This window comes from Neofelis nebulosa, chromosome 9, assembly GCF_028018385.1.
Source record: "Neofelis nebulosa isolate mNeoNeb1 chromosome 9, mNeoNeb1.pri, whole genome shotgun sequence".
Taxonomy (NCBI): domain Eukaryota; kingdom Metazoa; phylum Chordata; class Mammalia; order Carnivora; family Felidae; genus Neofelis; species Neofelis nebulosa.
The window spans coordinates 89,104,508-89,129,220 of NC_080790.1; the positions used below are offsets into that span (position 1 = coordinate 89,104,508).

The 24,713-nt window shown below is 50.6% G+C and overlaps 1 protein-coding gene across 3 annotated transcripts in view; it reads right to left on the bottom strand.

The window, feature by feature from the left end:
• The window catches only part of EDAR (ectodysplasin A receptor), an 88,781-nt gene that overhangs the window by 15,881 nt on the left and 48,187 nt on the right, over positions 1–24,713 (bottom strand). For all 3 annotated transcript variants that reach the window (XM_058684635.1, XM_058684633.1, XM_058684634.1), the window contains exons 2-5: positions 14,610–14,678; positions 13,762–13,884; positions 12,793–12,974; positions 5,450–5,535 (exon numbers count right to left, since the gene is read on the bottom strand). In XM_058684635.1, coding sequence (XP_058540618.1) covers positions 5,450–5,535; positions 12,793–12,974; positions 13,762–13,884; positions 14,610–14,660 — 442 coding nt within the window. In that variant the 5' untranslated portion in view covers positions 14,661–14,678. The remainder of the gene's footprint in view (positions 1–5,449; positions 5,536–12,792; positions 12,975–13,761; positions 13,885–14,609; positions 14,679–24,713) is intronic.

Genomic DNA, 24,713 nt, shown 5'->3' on the forward strand with positions numbered 1-24,713 from the left:
GGCACTCTGAGTTCTGTGGCTCCGGCTTCTCTCCTCTTTCTCAACTGCTGGTTATGGGGATCACTTCTTAGCTCTGCCATTACAAGAGGGGGGGCATGCTGAGGGGTGCACAGGGCACCAAGGCAGCAGGCCCATCTGTGGTGCCTAGCCCTGCACACCACCATGGGCTACCCTTGTGTTAGTGCAGACTGCAGAGCTGACCCGCTCAGAATGGAGGTGGCCCGCACCTTCCTCCCCCCAACCATCCCCAAAGTTTTTAGCCTTTTCACCTGGCCTCAGAACCAGTGGCCTCTCAGGAAGTGCTGGTGGGAAGGCGCACCCCCTCTCCGTCTCCCTGTGAGGGCTATGTGCACACGGCAAACCCTGGGGCTGGGGGCTCTGCTGTGTGCACCTCACAGGCCATGCGGCTCCCCTTCATCATGGTAAGGGGGCTTCAACTGCATCCAGTCAAGTAGGAAAAGCAACATGGGGCATGGCTTTAAGCAGAACCCAATTTCTTTTTTGAAAGCAAACAGGACACTGAAAATAAAGCTAATCTATCTGGTAAGGGGCTGAAAGGAGTTTAAGCTATTCATCAGGAAAAAAAAAATACCCATGGGCTCTGTTTGTGGATTTGTCATCTTTGTCTCTTCTTGTCCCTTTCTGCCAGGGCTTGCTGGCCAAGGCTGGGTGACAGAGTCTGGGGTTAGAGGCACAAATGTGCCCAGGCCTGTGGTCCAGGGAGGAACAATGAGAACAGCCCAGCCACACACAGACTTGTGAGATGCCTTTGCACCCGACTGGCAGGACTGCTCACACAGTGCCATCAGCAAACAAGGTGTCCAGGCTACTGCATGTCTGTAAAACACATCTCACTACACCCAATGGACAGCTCCTGAACTCGGTCAGGTGGCAAGGTGGGCCCTGCCTCCATCCTGGTTCACTAGACATTCCCTCAATTGAGCTCTAGCCAGTGTCAAATGAATGGCCCTGGCCTGCAGGTGCTGGGTGGGGTGTTCTCTGGCTGTTCAATGATCCCTAAGCCTACTAGAAAAATGTTCTGTTCTGAGCACATCCCAGGGAGAGAGGGAGGGTAGGCAGGAAGGCTGCATGATTAGAGGTCTATCTCTGTGGGTAGGTGCCCTGAGTACAGCAGGCCACCAGGCCACCAGGCCACTGCATGGCAATTTCCCTATTCCAGATTCCCCTTTGGTCTAATGAGGGTTAACTCAGTACTAACACAAGTATTTGGTGTCCGGGAGGTTTCCCTCCACTCCAACACATGGCACGTTTTGGGTCCACTTGGCCTCCTTAGAATGGATTGTTAGGTGAACATATTTCTCAGTAGTTTCTGTCGGGTGACCAACTACTGGTCCATCTTACACAGCATAATGCTCCCACTGGAGCCTAGCTTTGAATAAGCAGAGATAAGTCCTTTACACACAGAGTCAGAGAAGTAGATGAAAACCATAGGCCCAGAAAATAGGCAGACATCTTCACACAAGGTCTATATTAAAATGAAAGCAAGTGGGTCCTGGCTCTGCTTAGCTCACTGGTGTGTTCGGGGCAGACTGACTTGGACAGTAGGTAGGGGAGGTGGGGGTTCTACACGGTGTAGGCCCATTTTCCTCAAGAGGATTTTGAGAACTGTAAGCCTGTGGCTCAATGCAGTAATACCTCTATTCAATGTGATGACAGGACTTACGGGGCCTTTGTGGTTTGTTAATCCACACAGTTTATAAATATGCTGTATGTGTTAGAGACTGCTGGTCTTCTCTGCATAGGGCAAACAGGTTGGATTTTCAGGAGTGGTTTGATTCTTAGAGCTGTCGGCGCAGGTGCCCCCAGGATGCTGTGTTGGCCCAGTGCCCCCCAGTGGCGGAGCCTGGAACAATGGGCAAAGCTGCTGGAAACTTGGCAGGAGGGTGTCTCCAGGATCTCCCTGGAAATGCAGTCTAGGAACCCACCCCAGACCTGCCGTGTCGGGATCTCTTTCTTAGCAGGACTCTGTGATGGGTGTACACATTCCAGTTTGAGAGACACTGTGTTAGAAACAGCTGGCCGCTGGCATTTGGGAATGCCACAGCTCCACATTTAGTGGGCATTGCATGATGGCATCTGAATGAAACTTGCCACAGCTTTCCTAAGCAGAATTCTCCAAAACAGACTCTGGTTAAGTCTATCCTGGACCCAATGCAGGGCTTGTCGTCACGGAGGAGGGATAATAAAAATGAGGACATTGGGACAAGTGAGGACCCAGCCCCGGACCTGACTCATTGGTCCCTCCAGCATTCTGTGAGGGTGAGCTCCTGTTGGTCTGGTCCCACTGGGGCAGGTGGGGGACAGAAAGTCAGTGTGGGCTACCTGGGGTGGGGCCACGCTCACCCATTGGGCTGTGGAACTCTGCCATCTGCTCCCTGAGCACCCTGTGTGGTACTGGGTGGACTCATCATCCACGGTTGATGCACCATCCCTCACCACATCTTATGACACAGATATCCACATTTTAAGGATGAGGAAACTAAGGCATAAAATTAAGTAACTTTCCCAAGAGGGGAACTCATAATGAAACCCAAATCTTCCTGGCTATGGCACCAGGCCACCTCTGTGTTATCACACCACAGATTCCTTTATGAGGCAGCCCTCAGGCATGAGTTCTTCAGAATGTGCGGGAAATAAAAACAGACAGTGCTGGTTCACCAAGTGAATAGTGCTCTTTGACTTGGGCTTCTTCTCTTTTTTCCATCTGGTGCTGATTTGCCAGGACCCAGATAGGGATGGGATTGGAAGTGACTGCGGTCATTGCTGCATCTGGAAGGAAGCTGCACACTTTCCTATGGGCAGGTCACAAGCAGGGAGGAGGGGAGGCTCCTCTGGGGGTGCTATGAGCATCCAGGGGTCTCCCTGTTGCACTCTAGTTGGTTTAGAGAGGAGTCCTCATTTGCACTTGCTTTGTGCTTTCAATACTGCAAGTATTTTGTGCACGTAGGTCAGCCCTATTGGCATACTGAGAGGATATTAGTTTCTCAATTATACAGGAGAGAAAACAGATGGAGGGTGGTTCCTGGCTTGCAGGGTTTTTCACAGTCCCTGAATACCAGGCTCCACAGTAACATCCACTAATTTCTGTTCTCATGAGAGAGAACAACTGGCCCAAAGGCAAGATGATCGCAAACAATGGCCCCTTCACCCTACATTTCATAGAGCTGTGTAGGGAAGATGCTTCTGTAAGATGGAAGAGGAACCCCTGTACAGAGAGAGGGGGAGTGCCCTAGAGGGTGGGGGGAGATGTGACAGCTCCTGGCTGGCCTTCTCTGGTATGGTGTCTTCCAGACTCCTGCATGGGTGTCTTTCAGGGGGCTCCTGTCACCTCTGGCCAGCTCCAGGTCTGCATTATATGCTTTGCCCAGGGTCCATGCCAGGCTCTCTGGCCACAGGTTTGCACAATCTGCTACTCACTGACTCTGGGTAGTTTCATGCAGCAAGTGCCCAGGTAAATCACATCAAAACCAGAGGGAGTGTCTCAGCTTGGAGGCAAAGGAGTTCTTGACCACTGACTGTAGGCTCAGGAAAAGCAGCACCTGATGGGACTGGGACAGCCAGCCAGTGATGTCAGGATCCTGATGAATGAGGCTTCACTGACTCTCCTGGCTCTCCTGGGGTGGAGCTGTTGAAGGCAGTCCTATGGATTTGAGTCCCAGGGTCTTCATGGAGGCTGTGGTCACAACCAGCTTTTCTGATTCTATTGGCTGCTCCTGAGCAGGAGCCTTGGTTTGAAAGATCTTGGGACTGAAGCTTGGTGCATGGGGGAAGTGCAGACCCCAGAGCTGGAGAGAGAAACTCTCACATGCACACTTGAGACCCTGACCCAGACAGGGCTCCATTCACCATGACACCCCACAACCTAGCTGGTTACCTCTCCCCATTTTCCAGATTGGCAGACAGAGGTCTGGAGGCTTGCCCCTTGACTCTTGGCTTCAGTGTCTTTGCTGGCCTCTTTTAGGGCTGGATGCTATGAACCCACTACAAGGCCTTACTGGAAGCTGGTTTTCAGTTAAGCAATTCAGGGCTGGGGGCTGGGGAGAGGATGCACTTATTTTCAAAGTGTCGAGGGCTCAGGGGCTCTGCTTTCTCTCCCCATGTCATGGACCCCATTGTTGTACGGCAAGAGGAGGGAGGCACCCCTCCCCTGCCTCAGAGCTCTTCCAGCCATCTGGCTGGTTATGGAAGGCCTGGGCAAGAATAAACCTCATGTGTGTGAGCTTGTTTTCCAGGTTCTTCAGGCAAAGAGACTTTTCTGCATAGGTGGGGGAGTGCCTCACATCTTCCCAGTGAGAACTCCATCCCGGAACTATCTGGTATTGAATCAGTTGGGATCCTCTAGCAGGAGGCAGTGGCATGGTGAGCAGACTTCACCACGGGACCTGCTGGAAGCCTGGAGCCCTTGGCCCTCCCCCAATTTGTGAATTAATGAGCATGTGGCTGGGTACAAAGCTTAGCTTTAAAGATATGCAAATCCATTACTGCCAGTGCATCTACTGAAGTTATCTAGGAAAGAGGGATGGCCCCCCAGGGGCAACCTGCCACATGCTCACCTGCCCACTTGGGCATCTCCTCCCCCTGAACCATAAGGTGCGGGGGGGGGGGGCGCGGTGTGGAGTGGTGCTCCTTGTTTGCTTCTCTCCTTCCCTCCCTCCCACTGCTCTTAAGGGCAGGCCCTTGTTCTACTCCCCTAGGCAGGAATATGGTGAGAACATGGAGTGGGGGAGAGGCAGGGTCCCCGCACAGCCCCTCTTCTGCCCTGTGGCAGGAGTGGGCCTGGGGGAGAGCAAGGAAGGGCTCCTGCAGCCCAGGGACAGCTGTCCACCCACTCTCTTCCATGGCGTCTCTCCAGACCATAGATCCAAGGGGCCACATGCTACATTCTCTGGAGCAGAGGTCCCTGGCCCTTCCTCACAGATACATGCAGTGAGAATCAACCAGAATGAGAAGGGGAAAGAGACAGCTTAAGGTGGGACTCTGAATCTGCGAGCCTCACTGATTACATGGGCTTTGTGGAGTCCAGTTCATTCACTGTGACCACTCCTCATCTTTCCCTTGGTCTCATCTGGTTTGAAATGTATGTACAAGAACTTAAAATTGTCTAGTACTTTGCAGGACTTTGCAAAAATACCTTGGCAACTGTGATCTCATTGGTCTTTCCAATAATTGCATGAGATGGAGGGCTCAGATTTTAAAGCCCCATGTCACAGATGACAAAACTTGTTCAAGGTGTCAGGTGGTTCAGCTATAGCAGACTTCCCTTCAGGGACCTGCTGCCTGACTGGCCAGGCCATGGGAGCATTTTTGTTTATGCCTTCACTGTATTCATCTGCCTGGGTGCTGGGACTGGCTTATTTTTACAACACCGCATAACAAGAGATACCAGTGCTGAAGCACAGTGTTCCAATGGAAGGACAAGGGCACTCACATTCCTTGGTGTTAGGGGGTGCCAGGAGGCAGGAGTAGCAGACCATGCCGTAGATGTTCCTGGGTCTATTTTCCAACATGTAGTAGCTACAGGGAGGGCGAGACAAGACAAAGCAGACAGGTGAGCCAGGTGTCACCACAAGCAAGTACTGATCACTTGGCATGCCCATGATTCAGGCATGATCCAAGCATGATCAAAGTGTAACCAAAGTCAGGGATGAGACACATGCCATGGGAATCGGGAACCCTCAGAAATAGGAGCCCATTTTGACCACTGAGTTTCCCTGGGAGTTTTCAGCATGTCTTGAAATGGAAAAATAGTTTTTCCAATAATAGGCCACTTTGGGCCTTTAAATCTCCTTTCCTTTTTGATTGTTTTCACTGATGAATTTGTTGTGTGTATGTGTGTCCTCATCATCTTCATCCACATCATCGACCAAAGTATCTGTGTGCCTACCACATGTAGACCCTGATTAGCTCTCTGGGAGTTCCAGCCAGCGAGCCAGATCCCCCTGGAGGAGGAGCTTCCCCCCCTCAGCAAAAGCCTGTCTCAGAACCTCTAGCCTGGCGGGATTACTGGCAAATATGTCTATGAGCCCCTACGATACTGGCACCTCACAGACCTTCTGCATGCCTGCTGAGATTGAATGGAGCTGGCTGCACTGTACAGAAAGCAGCAATGTCTAGAGAGGTCAACGCAGAAGGCCTTAGGGTTGGCCTGACATACAACCAGGTCATAACTGAAATTCCTTTGTTTCCACCTCAGGAAGCACCTGACTCAGACCCTGCATGAGCTCAAGTGTTCACACTGGGGTGGCATGTACTGAATGAAACAGAGAAATCATTCACAATAAGACTGTGAAGTCGTTTACCCCCATTGATGCCACGTATTTGGAGCCTCCCAGTGTCAGTGTGCCAGCCCTGATGACCACGCTAGCCTGCAGAGCTCTGTACCCTGAGTCAGGACCCCTTGGACCTGGCGATCCTCACCTCCAGTGCTCACAGCTCTGGCTCCTTTCCACATGCAGACTTTGGCACCTCTCTTGACATGTGCCTGCTTTTCATAAACACACATTCAGCGGTGATCATGAAACCATTTATCACATCATGAGAGGTTGATTAAGTAACGTGAGCTGGTGCCAACATTTTTCCTTATGATTTCAAGAGATGAAAAATCCCTCTTCACTATTGGCTTTTTCCATGGTTGGTTTTTAATCTCTTTCTTATTAGCCGTGCACACCCAGGCCCCCACTGATGGCAGGGTAGGTGGCAGCATGGCAGGGGTGCTGGGGTTGTCTTTGGACTCCAGCCTCCATGAGCTGGACCATTACCAATAACATTATGATCATAATTGCCTGCCCTTCCTCAGGGCCTTTTATCCTCAGATCCCTGTGTATCTCATAAACATTAATTAGTCAATCTTAAAACAGCCCTCAGAGAAGCCACAACAGCCAGTTTTACAGTTAAGACTTCTGGAAAAAGCCTCTCTCAAACATTCTGCCACTCTCCATAAGGCATCTGTGCCTGGGACACAGGAAGTGACAGTGGGGCCTATGGAGCACCTGCTCCCAAGAGGTGGCACGTGTCTGTGTGTGGCCTCATGAGGGTGACAGGCTTCAGACCAGCCCCCTGATTTCTAACATCCAGACCCACTGTTGGCACTTGGGGCTCTGAGTTAGTCCTCACCTCCCCTTCGGGCACATTCTTCTGCTGGATCAGGACTGTTAGTGTGCCTGGCCTGGGAGTCCCTCAGGGCCAGCCTTGCTCATAGCTATATTCCTACTATCTGTGCAGGGCACTGAGGAGGCATGGTTCTAGGCCAACATTGGTTGGAAAAATCAAATGAACAACACTAAGTTCTCCTCCACAGAAGTTCAAAGTTCACAGCCTGACGAGGGCCCTGAGGGCATTCTGTGCATCTTTCTTCCTCCCTTTTAAAAAAGAAGCAGCACAGCTAAACCTACCCTGTTTGACATCTGAGCTCTGAGCTCTGTCTGAGATGAAGAGCCGTAGCTGCCCAGCGGGTGGAGAATGCCTGGGCTTAGAACATGGCTCCCTGATGGGTCCTTGGGGCCGCCACGCTCTGTGCACACTGGGAGGCGGGTCTGCTGCCCTTCCTCACACACAGTTCCTTCTCGCTTTCATCCCAAGGTGGGGGGTCTGTCTGACTCCCATGGGGGCTCGGGAGGGCTGCAGCAGGGCCTCCTGTCCTGATACTGTGTCTGGACCAAGCTGTGTGACATATTAAATAACGTAGCCAAGAAACAAAATACTGAAAGGCAATACATCGAAAAAAATAAATTGGTTCCAGAGGAACTTCCCAGCCTAAGTCGGCATGTGAACTGCCTCTCGCATTTCCAGGCATGTACCACTGCCCAGAACATTGTCAGGTGTGTTTCCTCTTCAGGGCTAACCTCAGCAACTCGTGCTGCAGCTTACACCCAGACCTCTCAGTCTGGCTACACAGGAGTGGAGAATCATTGCTGGGCTGCTTCTATCTGACAGATTCCCATCAGCTTGAAGCTGGGTGTTCATTCAGGGGTCTGTGGCCCTGCCACAGAGTATTGGGTCCCTCTGTCTTTCTGTAGAGGCCTGATTTCCTACACTTTGATCTATGTTTTGACTTTTCTTAGTTCTTTTTTGTTTTTTGTTTTTTTCCTCAAGGGTTGATTAAGGTAAGGAGAAAGATAAAACGCAGTTTAAATGGGGCCTCTAAAATCTTCTATGAAGGGGTTGACTTATTCCATGTCAACAGATATATAGATTTCACCCAAAGATTTCCTTTCCTCAGGGCTCCTAAGCTTGTAATGGATGTGATGGAGCCATTGGATGTTGTCTTCCCACACAATGAAGCACGTAGAACTGTGTCCTTCACCTGGCCTTCCAACAACCCTAGAATGCCTTATTTGAAGGCAGTGGACGTGGACTGGAGATCGGCCAACAGAAGGTAAGATGGGCCACTGCCAGCCATGGATAAGGCGCTGCCCTGGCAGGGGGTGGGGGTGGGCTATGAAATAAAACCTCCATGTCTTCCTCTTCTCCTGATTTGTTCCCTGTCCTCCCACACAGCATTTCTCAACAGGAAAGCCATGTATGCTCATTGTTCTGCCAGCATCTCAGCCGCATACTGACGCACAGCAGAGAGGGCAAAGAATAAGGGGAGCGTGCCTGCCAAACCACAAGGGGGGCAGGGCCAAGGGAGCCTATGGTGTTAGGAAGACAAATCCGTGGCGGCCTGCATTGTGGCCTGGCAGCCACATGGACTCCATGAAAACAGCCTTTCACTGAGTGAACAGCGCCAGCTTACCCAGACTCCTGGTAACCCTCCCCTGTGACACAGAGCATGAGAGCCTCATTTGTTCTCTGGGCCTATGGTGGGTAACAGGAGACGGGAGGTCCTGAGGCTCTGGAGCCTTCTCCTGACAAGCACAGTACTCTATAGAGCCCCTCTGAGGAGGCTGGGGGACCAGAGATAAAGTAGGGGCCTTCTGCTACAGTGGCCTTGGGGTTGGGAGTGACTTATTTGAATGGTCTGTCACACTACAGGGCCAAACTGGAAACCAACTACATCTTCATATCTGTGAAGGATGCAGTGAGATGAAAGTTGAGACGTATCTCCGGCACAGTGGCCTTCATCCACTCAATGAGTGCCCTGGGTGATTCAGTCAAGGTGTGGAAGAAGGAGGTCGCTGTTCCTATGGAGCAGGGAGCGAGTTACTCAAGACTTCAGAGCTCGGAAGACCCTTTTTTTTTTTTTTTAAATTTTTTTTTTTTTCAACGTTTTTTATTTATTTTTGGGACAGAGAGAAACTGAGCATGAACGGGGGAGGGGCAGAGAGAGAGGGAGACACAGAATCGGAAACAGGCTCCAGGCTCCGAGCCATCAGCCCAGAGCCTGATGCGGGGCTCGAACTCACAGACCGCGAGATCGTGACCTGGCTGAAGTCGGACGCTTAACCGACTGCGCCACCCAGGCGCCCCTCGGAAGACCCTTTTAAGAGTACAGATGCTGGCTTCCCCATTAATCTACAGATGGTCATTCTTATCTTTTGAAGCCTTCTAGAAGCAGGGCACTCACAACTATTCCACTGGTAATCTTTCTGGTAAATATATTGGGACCAAGGAAATTGTCTTCACTGTCACAGAACACCCTTTCTAGTGACCAAGCTGGCACCTGCTTACAGGACAAGGTTATTTTACTGCATTGGTTCCTGGGCTTGTGCTTTCTGGCTAGAAAGTCTTTGTAGCCTAAAGATAAGAATGAAACAGCCTGCTCAATGTGCATAATCATTGCCCCTTCTAGATCATCTGTAATTATGCCATGGCTGAATCTCAGAGACCACTGTGGGATGCATGTATGGTCTGAGCCACTGCTGGGACAAAGCCAGCAATGCTGTGAGTGAGGCTCCATTCTGCATCTACCCATGCTCCCCTTCTGTTTCACTGGAACAGCCTGTCTGGACAACACCATTAATGCAGAGATGACTTGCAGATCTGACTTGAACTTCATACCTGTTTATCCATCTCTGTGTCAGCTTGGTCTGGATGTTACAACCACCTCAAGTCACACACACACCTCTTCCACCCTCCCTTCACCTTCCCTCCAAAATTCCTCCTCCTCCAGTATCCCACCTCTTAGCAAGTGGGTCTCACTGTCCACACAACTGGCCAAGGAAGACATCTGAGATTCCTTTTCAAAATATACTTCCCCCACCCCCCACGCCCTTGGTCTGCAACTCTGGTCAATGCTATCTTCCAGTGAGCTCTCATGTTTCCTCTCCTTCCAATTCCTAAGGCTCCCACTTTGCCCCAGTTCTCACAGCGCCCCTGGGCTCCTATGTCTTCCCTACACAGCACATTTTCCTCACTGCTAAAAGGATCATTCCAAGGTACAGTCCAATTGTGTCCTATACCAGCTTAGAAGTCTGCATGGTGGTCTGCTTCCACACTGAGCTAACGACCAGTGTCTTCAACATCGTTCTCCAGAGCCATTTTCCCTCTGGCCCCTGCCCCCCTCTCTGGTTTCTCCACAACCCCTGGGCATGCCTCCTCTGCAGCCACAGGGACCCTCAGCTCCACATCACACCAGGTTGCTTGCCCCTTTGAGCTTTGCCCTGAGCATCTTGGAGAGCTCTGTCCTAATTCTTAGCCTAACTCCCACCTTCCCAATGTCACCCTGAGAAGTCTTCTGAGACCCCTTCCGACTCACCACCCCAACCATGAAGCGAGGGGTCCTTCCCGGACTTCTAGAACCCCGTGTACACCTACCATACTATGCTGTGGTTACTGATTTTCTTGTCACCTTCACAGAAAACTGTCTTTCCTCTTTGCCTCACTAGTGCCTACCTAGTAGGCTCTGACTTCACAGGTTTACTAAAACAAATGCAGAAGCGGTTATGCTAGGTCGTGAATGTCAAGTCAGATTCTCACCCTGAGAGACTGTGAGAATAAGTTGAAATTTTGCAAAGAGGGTTATTTACTTTCCAAGGTGAGCATGGCAAGGTGTGCACACTTTTCCTTGGCACACTTATAGTTAATCCGTGAAACTCTGTGTATCTTTCATGAATTATGTATCTGCACCAATAAAAACCAGTGAAGATGAAGTTCCAGGAAGCATATATATTTTCAGAGACTAGTTCTAGTCACCTAATGTGAAGAGCATACTGAATTTGTCTCATTCAAGCATGGCGTCTGTGCAGAGCAGTCCTTCAATGGATGCTTGTACCATTGGGTGGGAATGCATTGATTCTGCTTCTCCTAACATGTTCCTTTTGGTGGAGCCCCCACAACACAACAGCCTCAACAATTAAATTAAAGACTGTCACCTATAGAACTTTTATTTTTATCACATTTTTAAGAGAATAGTCTAATTCCTGTGTATTACCTGATTTTTTGCATATTGAAAAATAAGGTTCTGTAATAAGATTCCATGTTTTCTTTATTAATTTGACCAATATGTTTGAATCATACTCTGTGTCAGGGACACTGACATAGAGTTGTCAAGCAGATATTTGGAAATGAAGGTCTGTAGCTCTGGAGGTAGGTCTGAACTGAAGACAGAAAATGGGAGAGACTAGGGCTGGGGGATGGTCCCCAGTATAAAGATGGTGGTGGAAGCCATGGGAATCAATGCTTCTCAGTCACAAATTTGAACTAAGGTCAATTTCTGTAATTTTAAAAGATTTCCTCATTTTAAAGAGTTATTCACTTTCAATCTATTCTGAAGTTGGTGGGTCTTTATGCCTTCCTTATACTTCCTTCTTCTTACAGACTAATGCCTGGTGTTCTTGTTTGGATATATCCTCCTTGTTTTCTTTCTCCTCTTAATCCAAGACAGAGATCTAGAAAGATAATGCGCAGAAATGGGTTGCAAAGTATAGTGTGCTATTCAAAATGCCACTATTACCATGACCACCATCATTATCATCACTACTACCATCATTACTACCATAACCTCCATCACCACCACCTCTGTCACCACCACCCTCATCATCACCACCACTTCCTCCATCATCACCACCTCCACCATCGCCACTGTCTCCATCATCCCCACCACCTCTATCATCACTGCCACTGTCTCCATCACCATCACCACCTCCATCATCACTACCACCACACCACTTCTACCACCTGTACCACCTCTACTACCATGCCGCCTTTGTCACTGCTTTCAGTTTTATCTGTAACCCTTCCAAGCATTGTGCTATGTGGCCACTAGAGGGAGACAGCAGCAACAGCTGTGGCTTGGTAGATCTGAGTGTCAAGATTGCACTTTGCTCTCCTAGGCAGAACTTGCTAATGTGTCCTGCCTGTGAGAAGGAAGATTATCTTTCTGTCTTTCACACTAACTGCATTTTCACTTTGCTTTTATGGGATAACTTTTGATAAATAACAGAATTGTGGTGGACTTATAGGCACCAAATGACTCACATATTCCTTAGTAGGAATATGTACCCTCAGATTTTTCCAGAATACCAAAAACACTAAATTTAATCAGAATTTTAGTTTTCTTTTCTCCAAAGAATTCCACATGTGTTATCTTATAGTAAGTATTCAACAAGTTTGTTTGTTTTGGGTCATCAGAAGACATTATTATGATGAACATCCGCTTAAGAGATCTGGAAGCTGAGCCTGGGTGGGCTGCCTATCCTCTGAAAGATGTGGGACTCACCATCCTAGACCCTGTGCTTCCTGACTCCAGACACATGCCCTCCTCCCTGCTGAGCTGCTCCTTATAGAATGGGCAAATGCAGGAGTGATGCTACGCTGCAGCCTGAGGTGCTCACATTCAGGGCTTTCTGCACAAAGTGTCCTGGGGTGTTGTCTGGTAGCGGCCACGCTTACCCAGGAAGACACGGCCCGCACTCAGCATCATTCTCCATGTCCCCTGGTGTCAGCACGGTGGCCCGGAAGAAGCCCTCACAGTCTTTGTGACGCCTGCATATCTGGTAGCCTCCTTTGGAAAACTTCTCCGCTGGGCAGGGGACGCAGCCATAGTCCTCATCTTTGGTGCCATAACCACAGGACTGGCCAAGAAACCGGACAGAGGATACAGGTGAGTACAGCAGCCACACCCACCACGACTGGGCCTTCAGTCCTTGGGGCACCAGCACACCAGGCACAGTGGGTGAATTGGGCACACTGCGCACAATGAGCACACTAGCTGTTTCCAGAAGCTTCTCTTGCTAGGCTTTGGCTTCCTGATCTGCCTTAACTGCAACCCCCTTGCATCTCCAACTCTGAGCTTCTTTCCCCAGTGCTTCTAGGCTTTAGACACTGTCCCTCTCCCAAGGGTTTCTGAATAAAGGCAGCCAGCTAAAGGGATAACCTGCCAGTGATGCAGCCTGTGGCATCTGATGTCCTCAGCTCTGTACAAGAACCGTGAATGCTGACACTGTGGGTGTTTTGCTCAGCACTTAACAGAACAACATAATGAGGCTTTCCCAAAGAAGAGGGGCACTGCAGCACTCAGGAATCAGGATGCCATTCCTGGAGGACATCAGTCATCCTCCAATCCAGATGGCTTGAAACCTACTTGATCAAAGAAGAGTAGGAAAGTAATCATCCTTTAAAAAACTAAAAACAGGTCCTTAGAAATCTAAGTAATCTAAGTAACAAGTGCTCGGACATCTCCCTTGCCAGGGAGACACCGTTTCTGTGCTCACTGCTGCTTCAACCCTTTAATTGTGACATCTGAGGACTATAGTGACTAGCCTGATTTAGTTTAGGAACCACAAGTAGAGTGATACAGATGAGGGCAACACTCATGTGATAGAGAGTGCCAGGCCCAGGCACAGCTAGCAGGGGCCTTACCAGGTAGGGCTCCTCTCCCGGGCCACACTGGGGACACTCGTGGCACAGTCCCGTGGTCTGGTTGTAGTACTCATTCTCTCCGCAGTTGGAGTATTCTGCTCTGGCTGAACACAGCAGTGAAACCTGCCACAAGAAAGGGGGTCCTTTTGGCCTCTGTGCCTCCTTGGAGACACACTCAGGTGTGAGCACCCCATGCACGTGTTGCAGAGGAAGGAGTCTGGGTGTGGGGGCCTGGTACTACTCATGTGGTACCAAATCCTAGAAACTGCAGCTAATAAACTGGGCAGGCCAACCCGCTTCCCACCAGCTGGTTTCACTCCTGCATCTCCTTTTACCCCTCCATCAAAACTCCATCCCATCTTTGAGGCCTGTTCCAAACTCTCTTCACCCATGAAATCTTGCTTCCAGCCTCTCTGAGGTTATGGAGGAGGCAGCCCTCTTCCTGGAGCCTCCAGAAAGGCAGGTTTCAGTCACATGCAGCCTCTCCTCTTTGGGGAGTCCCATGATGGGGGCCTGGATCTTTCTCAGCTATAGGACCACAGGCATGGTGCTCACCACACAGACACTGGGTTACATAGACTGCAACACAAGGAAGCATTTAAAGACCCCTAGAAAGGAAGCTACCGAGGAGAAGTCTGATTTGGACCGGGTGCTGCTCAGTGCTTTGCACTCTCAAAAGAGCCTGGTGAAGGAGGTGCCGTTAACATTAATCCCACTGCACAGCTGTGGAAACTGAGGTGTAAGAGGCCAAGGGACTGGCCTGCAGCAGTGTGGAAGGTGAAGGAGCTCCCACTGAACCTCCTCCCGGGCCGTACTGCAGGTGCTCCGCAGGGTGAGGGTGCACTTACCACCAGGACAGGGAGCCAGGGCATCTGCTTGCAGTCTCCCGCGTGGGCCATCTTCTCCTGGGGCCTTGCCTGAAAGACACACTTCATGGCACCCTGGTGCCTGTAGGTCCTGAGCTGCCCCAGCCCTGGCTGGCCACAGCCCAGCCCCCACCCTCAGTCTGGCTTCCTCCACCATGTCCCACTGGGTGTGAGGGGCCTCCCTGCAAGTGAGGCAGGAAATGAATGCACCCTAAAAGAAAAGGCAGGTTTTAAGTTGAGCCCCAGGCCACTTGGACTGACTCCATCCATGGTCCTCCCAGTATCACCCCCCCCCCCCTCCACCAAGGACGAAAGGTCCAGAGTGCACTGAGAGCCAATTATGGAAGCCAGGGCAATGGCGGATGTTTCACCTGCTCACAGAGTCTGAGGAAGCCTGGCTTTACACAGTGTGTCAAGGGGTACTCAGGGCTGGTCCTGACCTTCTGGCTCCAGAGCAGTACTGGAGATGGTGGCAGGATAGCCTCTCCCCCAAGCCCTCTGCCCTCTCTCCCGGCCCCACAGTCAGACTCTTCTTGTCTCTGTTAAGAACAGATTGTTGTCAGAGTGATTAAGGACTCAGTGCATGAGTCCAACCACTTAATTTTATAGCTGAAACAATTGAAGCCCAGAGAGGGTAGTGACATGCCCAGGGCCACACAGCCACTAAACAGACAGAGGGTGGCTACAGCCCAGGTGTTTAGATGCTTTCACCAACTGCTAAATTAATGCACTACTTTGAAGGAGGAGGTATTGTTTTTCACTTTTCCATTTTCAGACTGGGAGGCCTGTGTTTCTAACTGAAAGCAGTCTTACCTGGGAGCCTGACTATACAAAGACATGGGACGTGATACACAGAAGCAGGTCTGGAGTGATATTCACTAAATTTTCAATAAAGGTTTTTTTGGCAGGAGTGAAATAGGGTGGGAATGACTATGGACTGTGGTGGGTTATGGGGAACGCTCCCTTTCCACACATTTCCTAGTGTCAGAATGATGTGAACTTTGTGACAGGAAAAAAGGCAATAAAGACATTTCACTTTGGGAAGAAGCATCTGATTACTCTGAGAACAGGCTGAGAAGGATGTCCCAAGGGTGATTCCAGAGACAGGGGCCCACTGGCTACTACTGTGTCAGTAAGGGGAATGGGGCAGGGCCCTGGGGGGCTTGGCTCTTTCCAGCATCTTGTCCCTGCTTACCTTGAAGTGTCTTCACTTGTGAATAACATTGGTGGGGAGGCTTTGGGGAAGGCTTAGGTTTCCAGAATCTCTTGAAGAGATACAAAAGCTGCCTCTTCTCTCTTTCTACCACGCTTGCTGTCTTGCAATTCAGTGCCCCATTTACTTTTGAGACACACTAAATGAACTGAGGCAAGATTAAAGCACCCAGCCACCCCAGCAGTGAACTTCTGGGTGTTTTCCTTCTAGCAATGGAGCAAGCTGGGACAGGCAGGGAGGGAGGCAGAGGGAGGCCCCACCTGCAGTCCTGCCAGGTGGGGAGGGTAAGGTACAAAGTCCCAACCAGATCTTAGGAACCAACTCCCTGCCTGCCACCCCAGCTTCATGATGGTGGCAGCCCAGCCTTTGCTTCAGGATGGTGGGTAGCAGAGATGGGTTTGCATTGGGTCTACAGACGGGGTAGAGGCTCTTCCCAGAAGAGCTGCAGCCCTGGAGGCCTTCCAAGAACAATACTAAGGGTTTCTAATGTAATTGACTTCCAATTATAGCTGAGCCTGGGAGGGCTTCCCTGTAAATACTGAGAAGGGCTGGGCTGGGTGCACCGGAGTGTCAACCTAGAGCATTTATTGAAAGGCTCATTAAAGATGTTCCCAGGCCAACCCAAGAAGACAGAAAAGAAAAACAAATACACAAGGCAAAACAAAGCCTGTCGTGTTGGATGCATTTCTGCCACGATTACCAGTTCTCAAAGAAGGTAACGGGGTGGGGGGAGGAAGGCAAGGGCAGCCCTCTGGTTAGGGTTCCATTTCCAAGGTCTGACTTCCCTTGAAGCTTTGCACATGGGAGCTGGCCTGGCCTGGGAGCTGTTCCCAAGCTGTTCCCAGAAGTGACCTCCTGGTTTTTACTTTGGGGACCCCCAGTGCCCTGAGCAGGGCAGCACCCTTGCCTGCCAGCCATCAGAGGTGACAGTGGAAGGAGCTGAGCTCCTATAGCTCCAACAGTGATGGAGAAATGGAGGTGTCCCCAAAACATCTCTTCCCACAGGTGAATCCAGCCACCACCCAGTCTCATGGCCAAGATTTTGTTTCCTAGTGCCTGTGGCCACTTTCATGATAGCACGGAGACCCATGGCCAGGTGAGCCCTTTTCAGGAAAGCTCTGCCCACCCGGCCCTCGTTCACTGCTTCTCCTGCCTTCCACGGAGTCTACTGTTCCTTCCTTAGCACCATATCCTCCTAGAACAACAACACTACAATGGAAACAACAGCTGATGACTGTGGACCTCTGACCCCTCCCCAGGCACTGCTCTGGCTTAACTCTCACCACCCCAGCACAAGCTCTAACTCAAGGGTCAGTGAGAACAAGCTCGAACTGTGGACCCACATGCAGAGACGAGTGCGGCTAGGATTACTGGCCTGTTTGTTTCCTTTCCATTCTGTGACCTCAGCCTGCAGTCCCAGACCTGCTGTTAACCAAATAGGAAAAAAAGGGTAGTGATTAAGAGCAAGGGCTGAATCACATCTTGGCAAGTTATGTAGCCTCTCAGTGCCTCAGTTCCCTTATCCATAAAACAGGCATAAGATGAATGCCTACTTCATATGGGGAGGAAGGGAGGCCTGTGTATTCCCAAACTTGAATTTAGCCTCCCCTGCTGTGACCACGACCTTAGCTCCAGCCTCGGCATTTCTGGCACATGGTTTCCCTATAACATCCTCACTTTATGGCAAGACTTTGGCTAACACCAAGCAGGCTGACCTCTGGAGACCTGGGCTGGAAGGATGCTCTGGGAACAGCGGTTGGGACCCTGCTTCACAGTGCTCCTGGGAGAGCTTGGTGCTTAACACGAAACCAGAAGATTCAGGATGGCTTTCAGAGGTGTGGCCCTTAAGAAGCTTGTGGTTTATTAACCAGGAGGGTTGGATGGAGCTGAGATATATCAACTCTGGGATGTTGTTCAAAAGTATGAAGGCTCTCCAGTCCTGGGCTAGAGCTGGAGGGCTCACAGAATGAGGCCCACCTCCTGCTCTCCAGGTGACTGGAGAGTTAAGGGGCCAGAGGGTCACCCACACGTTGGGGGCTAGAGGTCCAAGATGCTCAGGGCATCCTGTGGTGTGCAGGGAAGGTGTCTAATTTGCAGTGTTTGACTATTTTAGTAAAATAAACACTCTCACCATGGCCATTTCTGCTGCTGATTGAAGCCACCCATGAAGACCACTGACTGAGAAGCTTTGGAGGGGCAGGTGGCTTGCACCCTCAGAGGCACCTGATCCATTTTTGAAGAGATCAAGGCAGGCAGAGTCTCACCTAGGTCCTAAAGAGTAGGTAAAAGTTCACTTGGAAAGAGGTGGGAAAAAGGTCTCCTAGGAAGTGGAAGTAGGGGGCCCAAATGGCTGGAGGCGAAGCCACAGCTGGACCAGAGGGCTGAGCATGAGGTCAGATGACATCATCAGGTTGCCATGGGTCTCACACAAAGGCTGTGCGATGCAATGAGAGAGTGGCGGGACCAACTTGCCATTGCAGTGACAGAAGGGGCCAACTCTGGCAAGAAGTGTATGTCGTAATGCCACCCAACACACACACACACACACACACACACACACACACACACGCCCCAAAGCACGTGAAACAATATTTATACTTACCGAACACAATGGACTGTGATCTACTCCATCCTACTATTTTTATTCCGACAGAACAATGGCAGTGGTTGTAGCCCAAGACAGCGATCAGGAAAACCATCACTGGGACATGATCAGTAATCTGAAAACCACTGGCTTAGACAGGACAAGGCAGGAGGGAGGAAGCCTGAAAGATGCTGATGGTGCCCTGACCTTAGGGGGTCAGAGGGTGGAGAGGAGGGCCTGGAGGGGCCAGGACTAAGGAAACAGAGAACCAAGTTGACCCAGGTCTCCGTTTGGCTGCTGGGTGCATGGGAGGCATGTGAAGTTCTTCCTGAGCTGGAACGAACACAGGTGGGAGATGTCACAACTGTGAACACATTGTAGAACCTGGAGGGCCTCCAAGAGGAGGCAGCCTCTGGCAGCTGCACACATGAGTTGAGCTTGTGAGAAATATCTGAGCAAGGGAGAGACATGGCTGTCACAGTGTCAAGGCAGCCTGAGTTCTATTGGTCCATCCCTTGCTGTCATGTGGACAAGGACTTGTTCATGAGAAAAAGCCCTGGTCTAGGCCTCGAGGAGGGGTGGAGACCCCATTCCCAGGTGCCTTCTTTTCTCTGGATAGATAAGTGCCAGGCTGGAGACTGTTGGATCACTTCCTTTGCTCAAGGAGACTTTCTGGAACTCAAGAGAAAGCCAGGGTTCCTGCAGATGGGGAAGCACATCCTTCTTTGCCCACAGGGAAGGAAACCAGGGGCCAACAGACACCACATCTGGCAAAAACAGTAATGAACATTTGCAACTTTTCTGTAAGGTGGAAATTATTTCAAGATAGAAAGTAAAGAAGAGACACCACATTCCAGCACACGGCTTCACCTCTAAATGCAGTTAACTTGAGAGGTGAAGAAGAGTCTTGCTTGTTTGGATATAAATTGCTCATGACAGGTGTTCCAGAGAAGCCAGGAAGTAAGGCCCATGCATTTAGCTGTGCATGAAGCAGGACCATGTGCACAGAGAGGCTACGGGGAATGGCAGAGCTGCAGCCTCCCTGGGAGGGACTCACAGGCCCACACAACCCAAGACCCCGGCACCGGGTCCCCACCTGGGCATAGGGTGCAGGGACTCCACATGCCAGACTGTGCCAACCCACTGCCTCAGGCCTCTCCAGCAGCACAGCCTGTGCTCACTCACTCCCTGAGGCCAGGTGCACCCATCTCCTCAACCTCATTTACTGGTGTCGGCATACAGGATCCACCATCCTCCTTGCCAGCACTTCTAGAGTACTGAGTACCTCCCAGACACTAGGCCGGGCGGGCACCTCAGCCTGTATAACCACCTAATCCTCACCACTGCTGAGCTGGTGGGAACTTCTACAACTCCGTTTGCTCACACAGAAGCCAAGGCACAGAGAGGCTGTGTAACTTGCTCAAGGCTGTGCAGCGGTCAGGCAGAGCCAGGATTTGAATCTACACAGTCTGTCCCCACAGCCTGCCCCCACTGCTCACCACTGCCCTGCTGTATGTAAGTAAACATGTTCCAGGGTACCCACAATGTAGGCAATTTTTTTTTTATTCTAAGGGAATGACAAGGTTTGCAGGACTGTGGGCTCCCTTAGGGGCCATCCTCAGGAGGTTTTGCTTTCTTGTCCTGCTTGGTATGACCCCCTCAGGGAGCAGCACACATTCTCTATAAAAATGGAGTATTTCAGCCCCCTTTCCAACTGAGTCATTGTTGTGAGGAATCCAGGAGACCCCAAGTGTGACAGTCCTGAGCGGGTTTGGCAGCACCACGAAAGTAAAAAGTGACAGTGTTCTTAAGAAACAGAGGTCACAGTGACCACTGTGTGACAGCATCTCAGGCTGTGGGAGGGGGTTTGACTTCTTAGCTCTGGGTTACTGTGGGGATGGTTGGGAGTTACTGCCATCTGCATGAGTGGCTTAGAAAGAACAATAATGCCATCTTCCTTAATAGCATTTGACAGTCTCAAACGCTGTCTCCTACACTGCTTCCTACAAGCATCATTAGATAGCAGGGCTCCCGTGTTCCAAGAGCAGGGGCTCAGGAAGGTTATGCGACTTGTTAGCGCTCAGGGCCTGGTGGCTCCAGGTGGGGACCCTGCTGGTGGAACCCAGTCTGCTGCTCATCTGACAGCAGTAGCAGTCTCCTCAGGAGATGACACCCCACCTCACACTCTCAGAAGCTCTCTGTGGTATTCCCACCCATTGATAAGGCCGCATGCATAGCAGAAGGATTCTGCGTGTTTGTGTGTCAGGGTCATGGGTACTAGCCTTGCCTTGGGGATTGGACAACTGGCAGTCCATGTGAGGTGTGAAAGCCCTCAGCATCAGAGGGGGAAGAGGTTGTCCATGGTCCTCAGGCCACTGCTAGCTCATCCTTTTGCCTGTAACTGCCGAGCTTTGGACACCAGTGAGTGGGAGCAGTTTCCCTTCACACAGCCACGTGTGGACTGGGTCTGCCTCCAAGTCTGAGGTTTGCCTGGATATTCAGGTAAGGTGGAAATAAAGTAAAATCAGCAGGCAGGAAGCCACTAAGAGCAGTGTCCATCCAACCTTGATGCCCAGGTGGGATCTCTGGGGCAGCTGCAGCACCACCCGGCTGCAGTGTTGAATCTCAGACCCCTTGCAGCCCTGCAGCATCAGAATCTGCTTTTCAGCTAGCTCCCTGGGTGCTCTGTGCACACATGAAAACGTGAGAAGTGTGGGTCCTGTGACCTCCCAGTGACTTTGTACTCAGGCTGTGTTTGAGTCCCCTTGGCAGACCCAGGAAAGGGCTTCTTCTGGGTCTCTCCCTCCTTAAATTCTGACCCTCTCCCAAGTAATGAATGCTGTCTTTAGCCTCACCCTGCCCAAGACTGTGTGCTAGACACTGGGATTCCTTTGCTTTCATTCATTCATTCATTCATTCATGGTTTATTCAACAGTGACCACAAGCTGCTACTGTGTATAGAGACCCTGGGGATGGTGAGAGACAGAAAGGTCCCTGCCCCATTGCATCTTCATCTGCCTGGGACACAGATACAACACACACAATGACACAAAACTTCAGCCTACTTCTTGCATTTCTGAGGGCCACTCCCTCGGGTCTAGCTTCATGCTGGCTATAATGGGGTTCAGGGCAGGCCACCACTAAATATGCCACTTTCGCATATGGCATATTTTAAGTTACTCAAGAAACAGCTGGTGCAAGAAGGACACTCTGACCCTCCTCTGTCCCCCTCAAAGCAGGACATAAATCTCCCATGTGAAAGGTGCCCTTGTACCTGGAGGTAGATACATCCTCATTGCCAGAGTTGGGAATTCAGGGCTGAGAAGGCTGTGTATACAAACCCTGTACTGCTTCACTCCTTTACCACCCCAAGCCCAGGCTTCCTTGTCTTGTCAATTCCTCACTAATTTACCATTTCTCTGTCTAAAAGGTACAAAGCTTCTTGCTTTGGTCACTTGAGTCCCATATTTTTATGCACTCTTATAGGTACAAAACTAAATGGTTTCCCCCCGATTAATCTGTCTTCCATCAATTTACTTATCAGACCAGCCAAAGAACTGAGAAAGAAAGAAGGTAAAAGTTTTCCTTCCCTACAGCAGTTTGTCTTTGGGATGACCTTTGCCCTCAGGGGGCTAGCTCTGCTTCAGTGGACACCTGTCATCACAGTGGCCTCCAGGGGTCCGGCAAGCACTATGGCAGGAAGGAGGCTGTGCTCCATTTTAGTCATCACCTTGGAATACAGAGAGTCACTACCAGATACAGCAGACAGTTGAGTCTCGGTGGCTTTACCTTCTTGATCCAGTTGCTATCCCCCTCCCCCCAGCTCCATCTGACTGCCCTGGACCTATGAAGATGCTGCCTTTCCCTTAAAGGCTGCTTCTCTCTGGGAAGGTGGTATAAGCCCCAGAGCCACACCTCAGGCACTGTCTGCCCTGAATATGTGGGAAGGGGTGGAGGCAGTTGGGCTGGGGAAGACTTTGTAGGAATGAGGGCTTCTGAGTTACCTTTCAAAGCATGTAGAGCATGGGTCCCTCTTGTTCCTGGCCCCTTCCACCTCTACAGCATGCTCACTTGCCAGAGAATTCTCAGAAGGCGGTGCTGGTTGACTGTTTGCCCTCATCCTCATCTGGTTGCAGTGACTGGGGACAGAGGTCCCACGGGCCCCCCAGGCACAGTGCTGTCCTTGTGACCCACACCGCAGGATGGGGGACAGGAGACAGAGATGGTGAGGTCTGTGGCCAGCCCACCCTGGTCCTCAGCACAAGCGCTTTGTGGAGAGGCAAGGCACTGGCAGCTGCCTGTGTTCTGGGGAGGTGGCTCCCCACTCCCTGCCCACCCAACACTACCCTCTTCTCCCCGGCCTCCCACACTCTCCCCTCCCACAGAAGAATGCCTGGGGGAAGGCTGCTGGTGGCCTCCTCCCCACTCATCCACAGGATTCCTTTGCTCCCCAGACTCCCCCGGAAAGGCCTCCACTTGCCACCAACAAAGACAGATTCACTCACCCTCCAGGAGCCTGTGGAGGTCATTATAAGAGCAGCTGAAAACATTTCCATTTGACGTGACTTATGGCTCTCAGGAAGCAACCCCCCCCCATCCCCCATCCCAGTTGGATCATGCTAATTAATGCTACATTGTGAAGAGGTGAACTCATTGTCTTTCATTTCTGTTTGAGTCAAGTCAGTCTCACTGGAAGGCCTACAAGACATCCTGGGACCGTCCATCCCATTGCAGCAGGGAATGGGGACCTTGCTGTCACACCAGCCCATAGGAAGGGCCCTGAGCTTGCCATCTTGAAGTTCTTAGTGATTTTTAAAGGAGACTGCCCCCCCCCCACCCCGCCCCATTTCCATTTTGCACGGGCCTGCAAATTAAATGGCCTGTCCTGTTCTTAGCCACTCTGGCTGGGCAGGCAACGCTGCCACACAGGGCCTGACTACTGGGCTGCCCTGCCCAAGAAAGTGCAGCCAGGGGTCAGGGACAGCACAAGAAAAAGGGCAGAGGTGCTAATGTCTTGCCAAGACTGACAGGTGCCTCCCTGCCTCCCAAAGCTCAAAAGCAGAATCCCAGAGGGACAGAGAAGGAAGGTTGAGAGAAGTCCCTGCAATGCAGTACAGCGGGGTGTCTTAGAGCTTTAAATCACAGCGCATGAGGGTTTTAAAGGGCCAGTCTCTGTTCTTGACCACTGCCCTGAGAAATCTGCACTTAGAGCTCCGAGGTGAAGGTTTCAGGGCCATGACAGGGAAATTGACTTCACCAGCATCACCAATGTCCATATATTCTCTCAACAATGTGATTTTGATTGAAAACATATACACGTCATATATTGTATATATATGTATACATACATACGTATGCATGCATGTGTGGGTATAAAAAACAATTTTTTCTAAGGTCAAAGATCTTTCCTTGTCTGTTGGAGGCACTGTGCTCAGGGGCCAGCAGGCTCCATCCACTAGAATTCACCCCTGGGACAAGTCTAGGGCTCCACCTTTTGCCTCTCAGGTCAGCCTGTGGTGGCCTAGCCTGGGTGAGAGGCCACTGGGGGCTTTGGTCAGAAAATGTTCATCTGATAGCTATACTGTAAAAGGGTTAACAGAATACAGGGTTGATGGGTTCTCAAGGGGGAGCAGGAGGAGCTACCTCCGTGTTCCCAGAATTTTGGGGCAGGTGCAGGGAGGCATGGAGAGGGACAGCTGGGTACAAAGGCCCAAGGAAGTCTACCTGCTCTGCTGGCAAAGCCACACACAGCCCACCAACCCCCTGCCCTGCACAGGAGATCCGTCTGCAGTTGAACCCTCAGGGGGCTCTGCTGATAAAGGCTCTGGTGATTTGAGTTGAAGGTTGAAAATGAGAGTCCCCAAGGTTTAAGTTTTAACTGAAATAATACTCAGGAAACAGACATTCTTGCACAAATAAAAACAGCACATGACATTTATTTTTGATAATTCTAGCTTTTTCTTTGAAGCATCATTACTAATACAAATAAGTGCATCAAACTATTCCAGATTCTGTGGGGAGCCTTCACTCTTCAGCAGCAGAATCGGGAAAGGCAGCACAGAGCAAGGAAAATCAGCATTTTGGACATTTCTGTTCACCAGATCTGTTCATCAGATCTTTCTATTTGACTTACCCTTTCCTGTCAGTTTTCATTTTCCTACGTAGAAACCAGTGCTGATGGTAATTGTTTATGAAGTGCTGTAGACAGCCATGGCCTAAGAACACTCCCTAAACACCAAAATTATTATTATTGTTTGTCAGACTAGGCCCGGGCTTCTTAGAATACTAA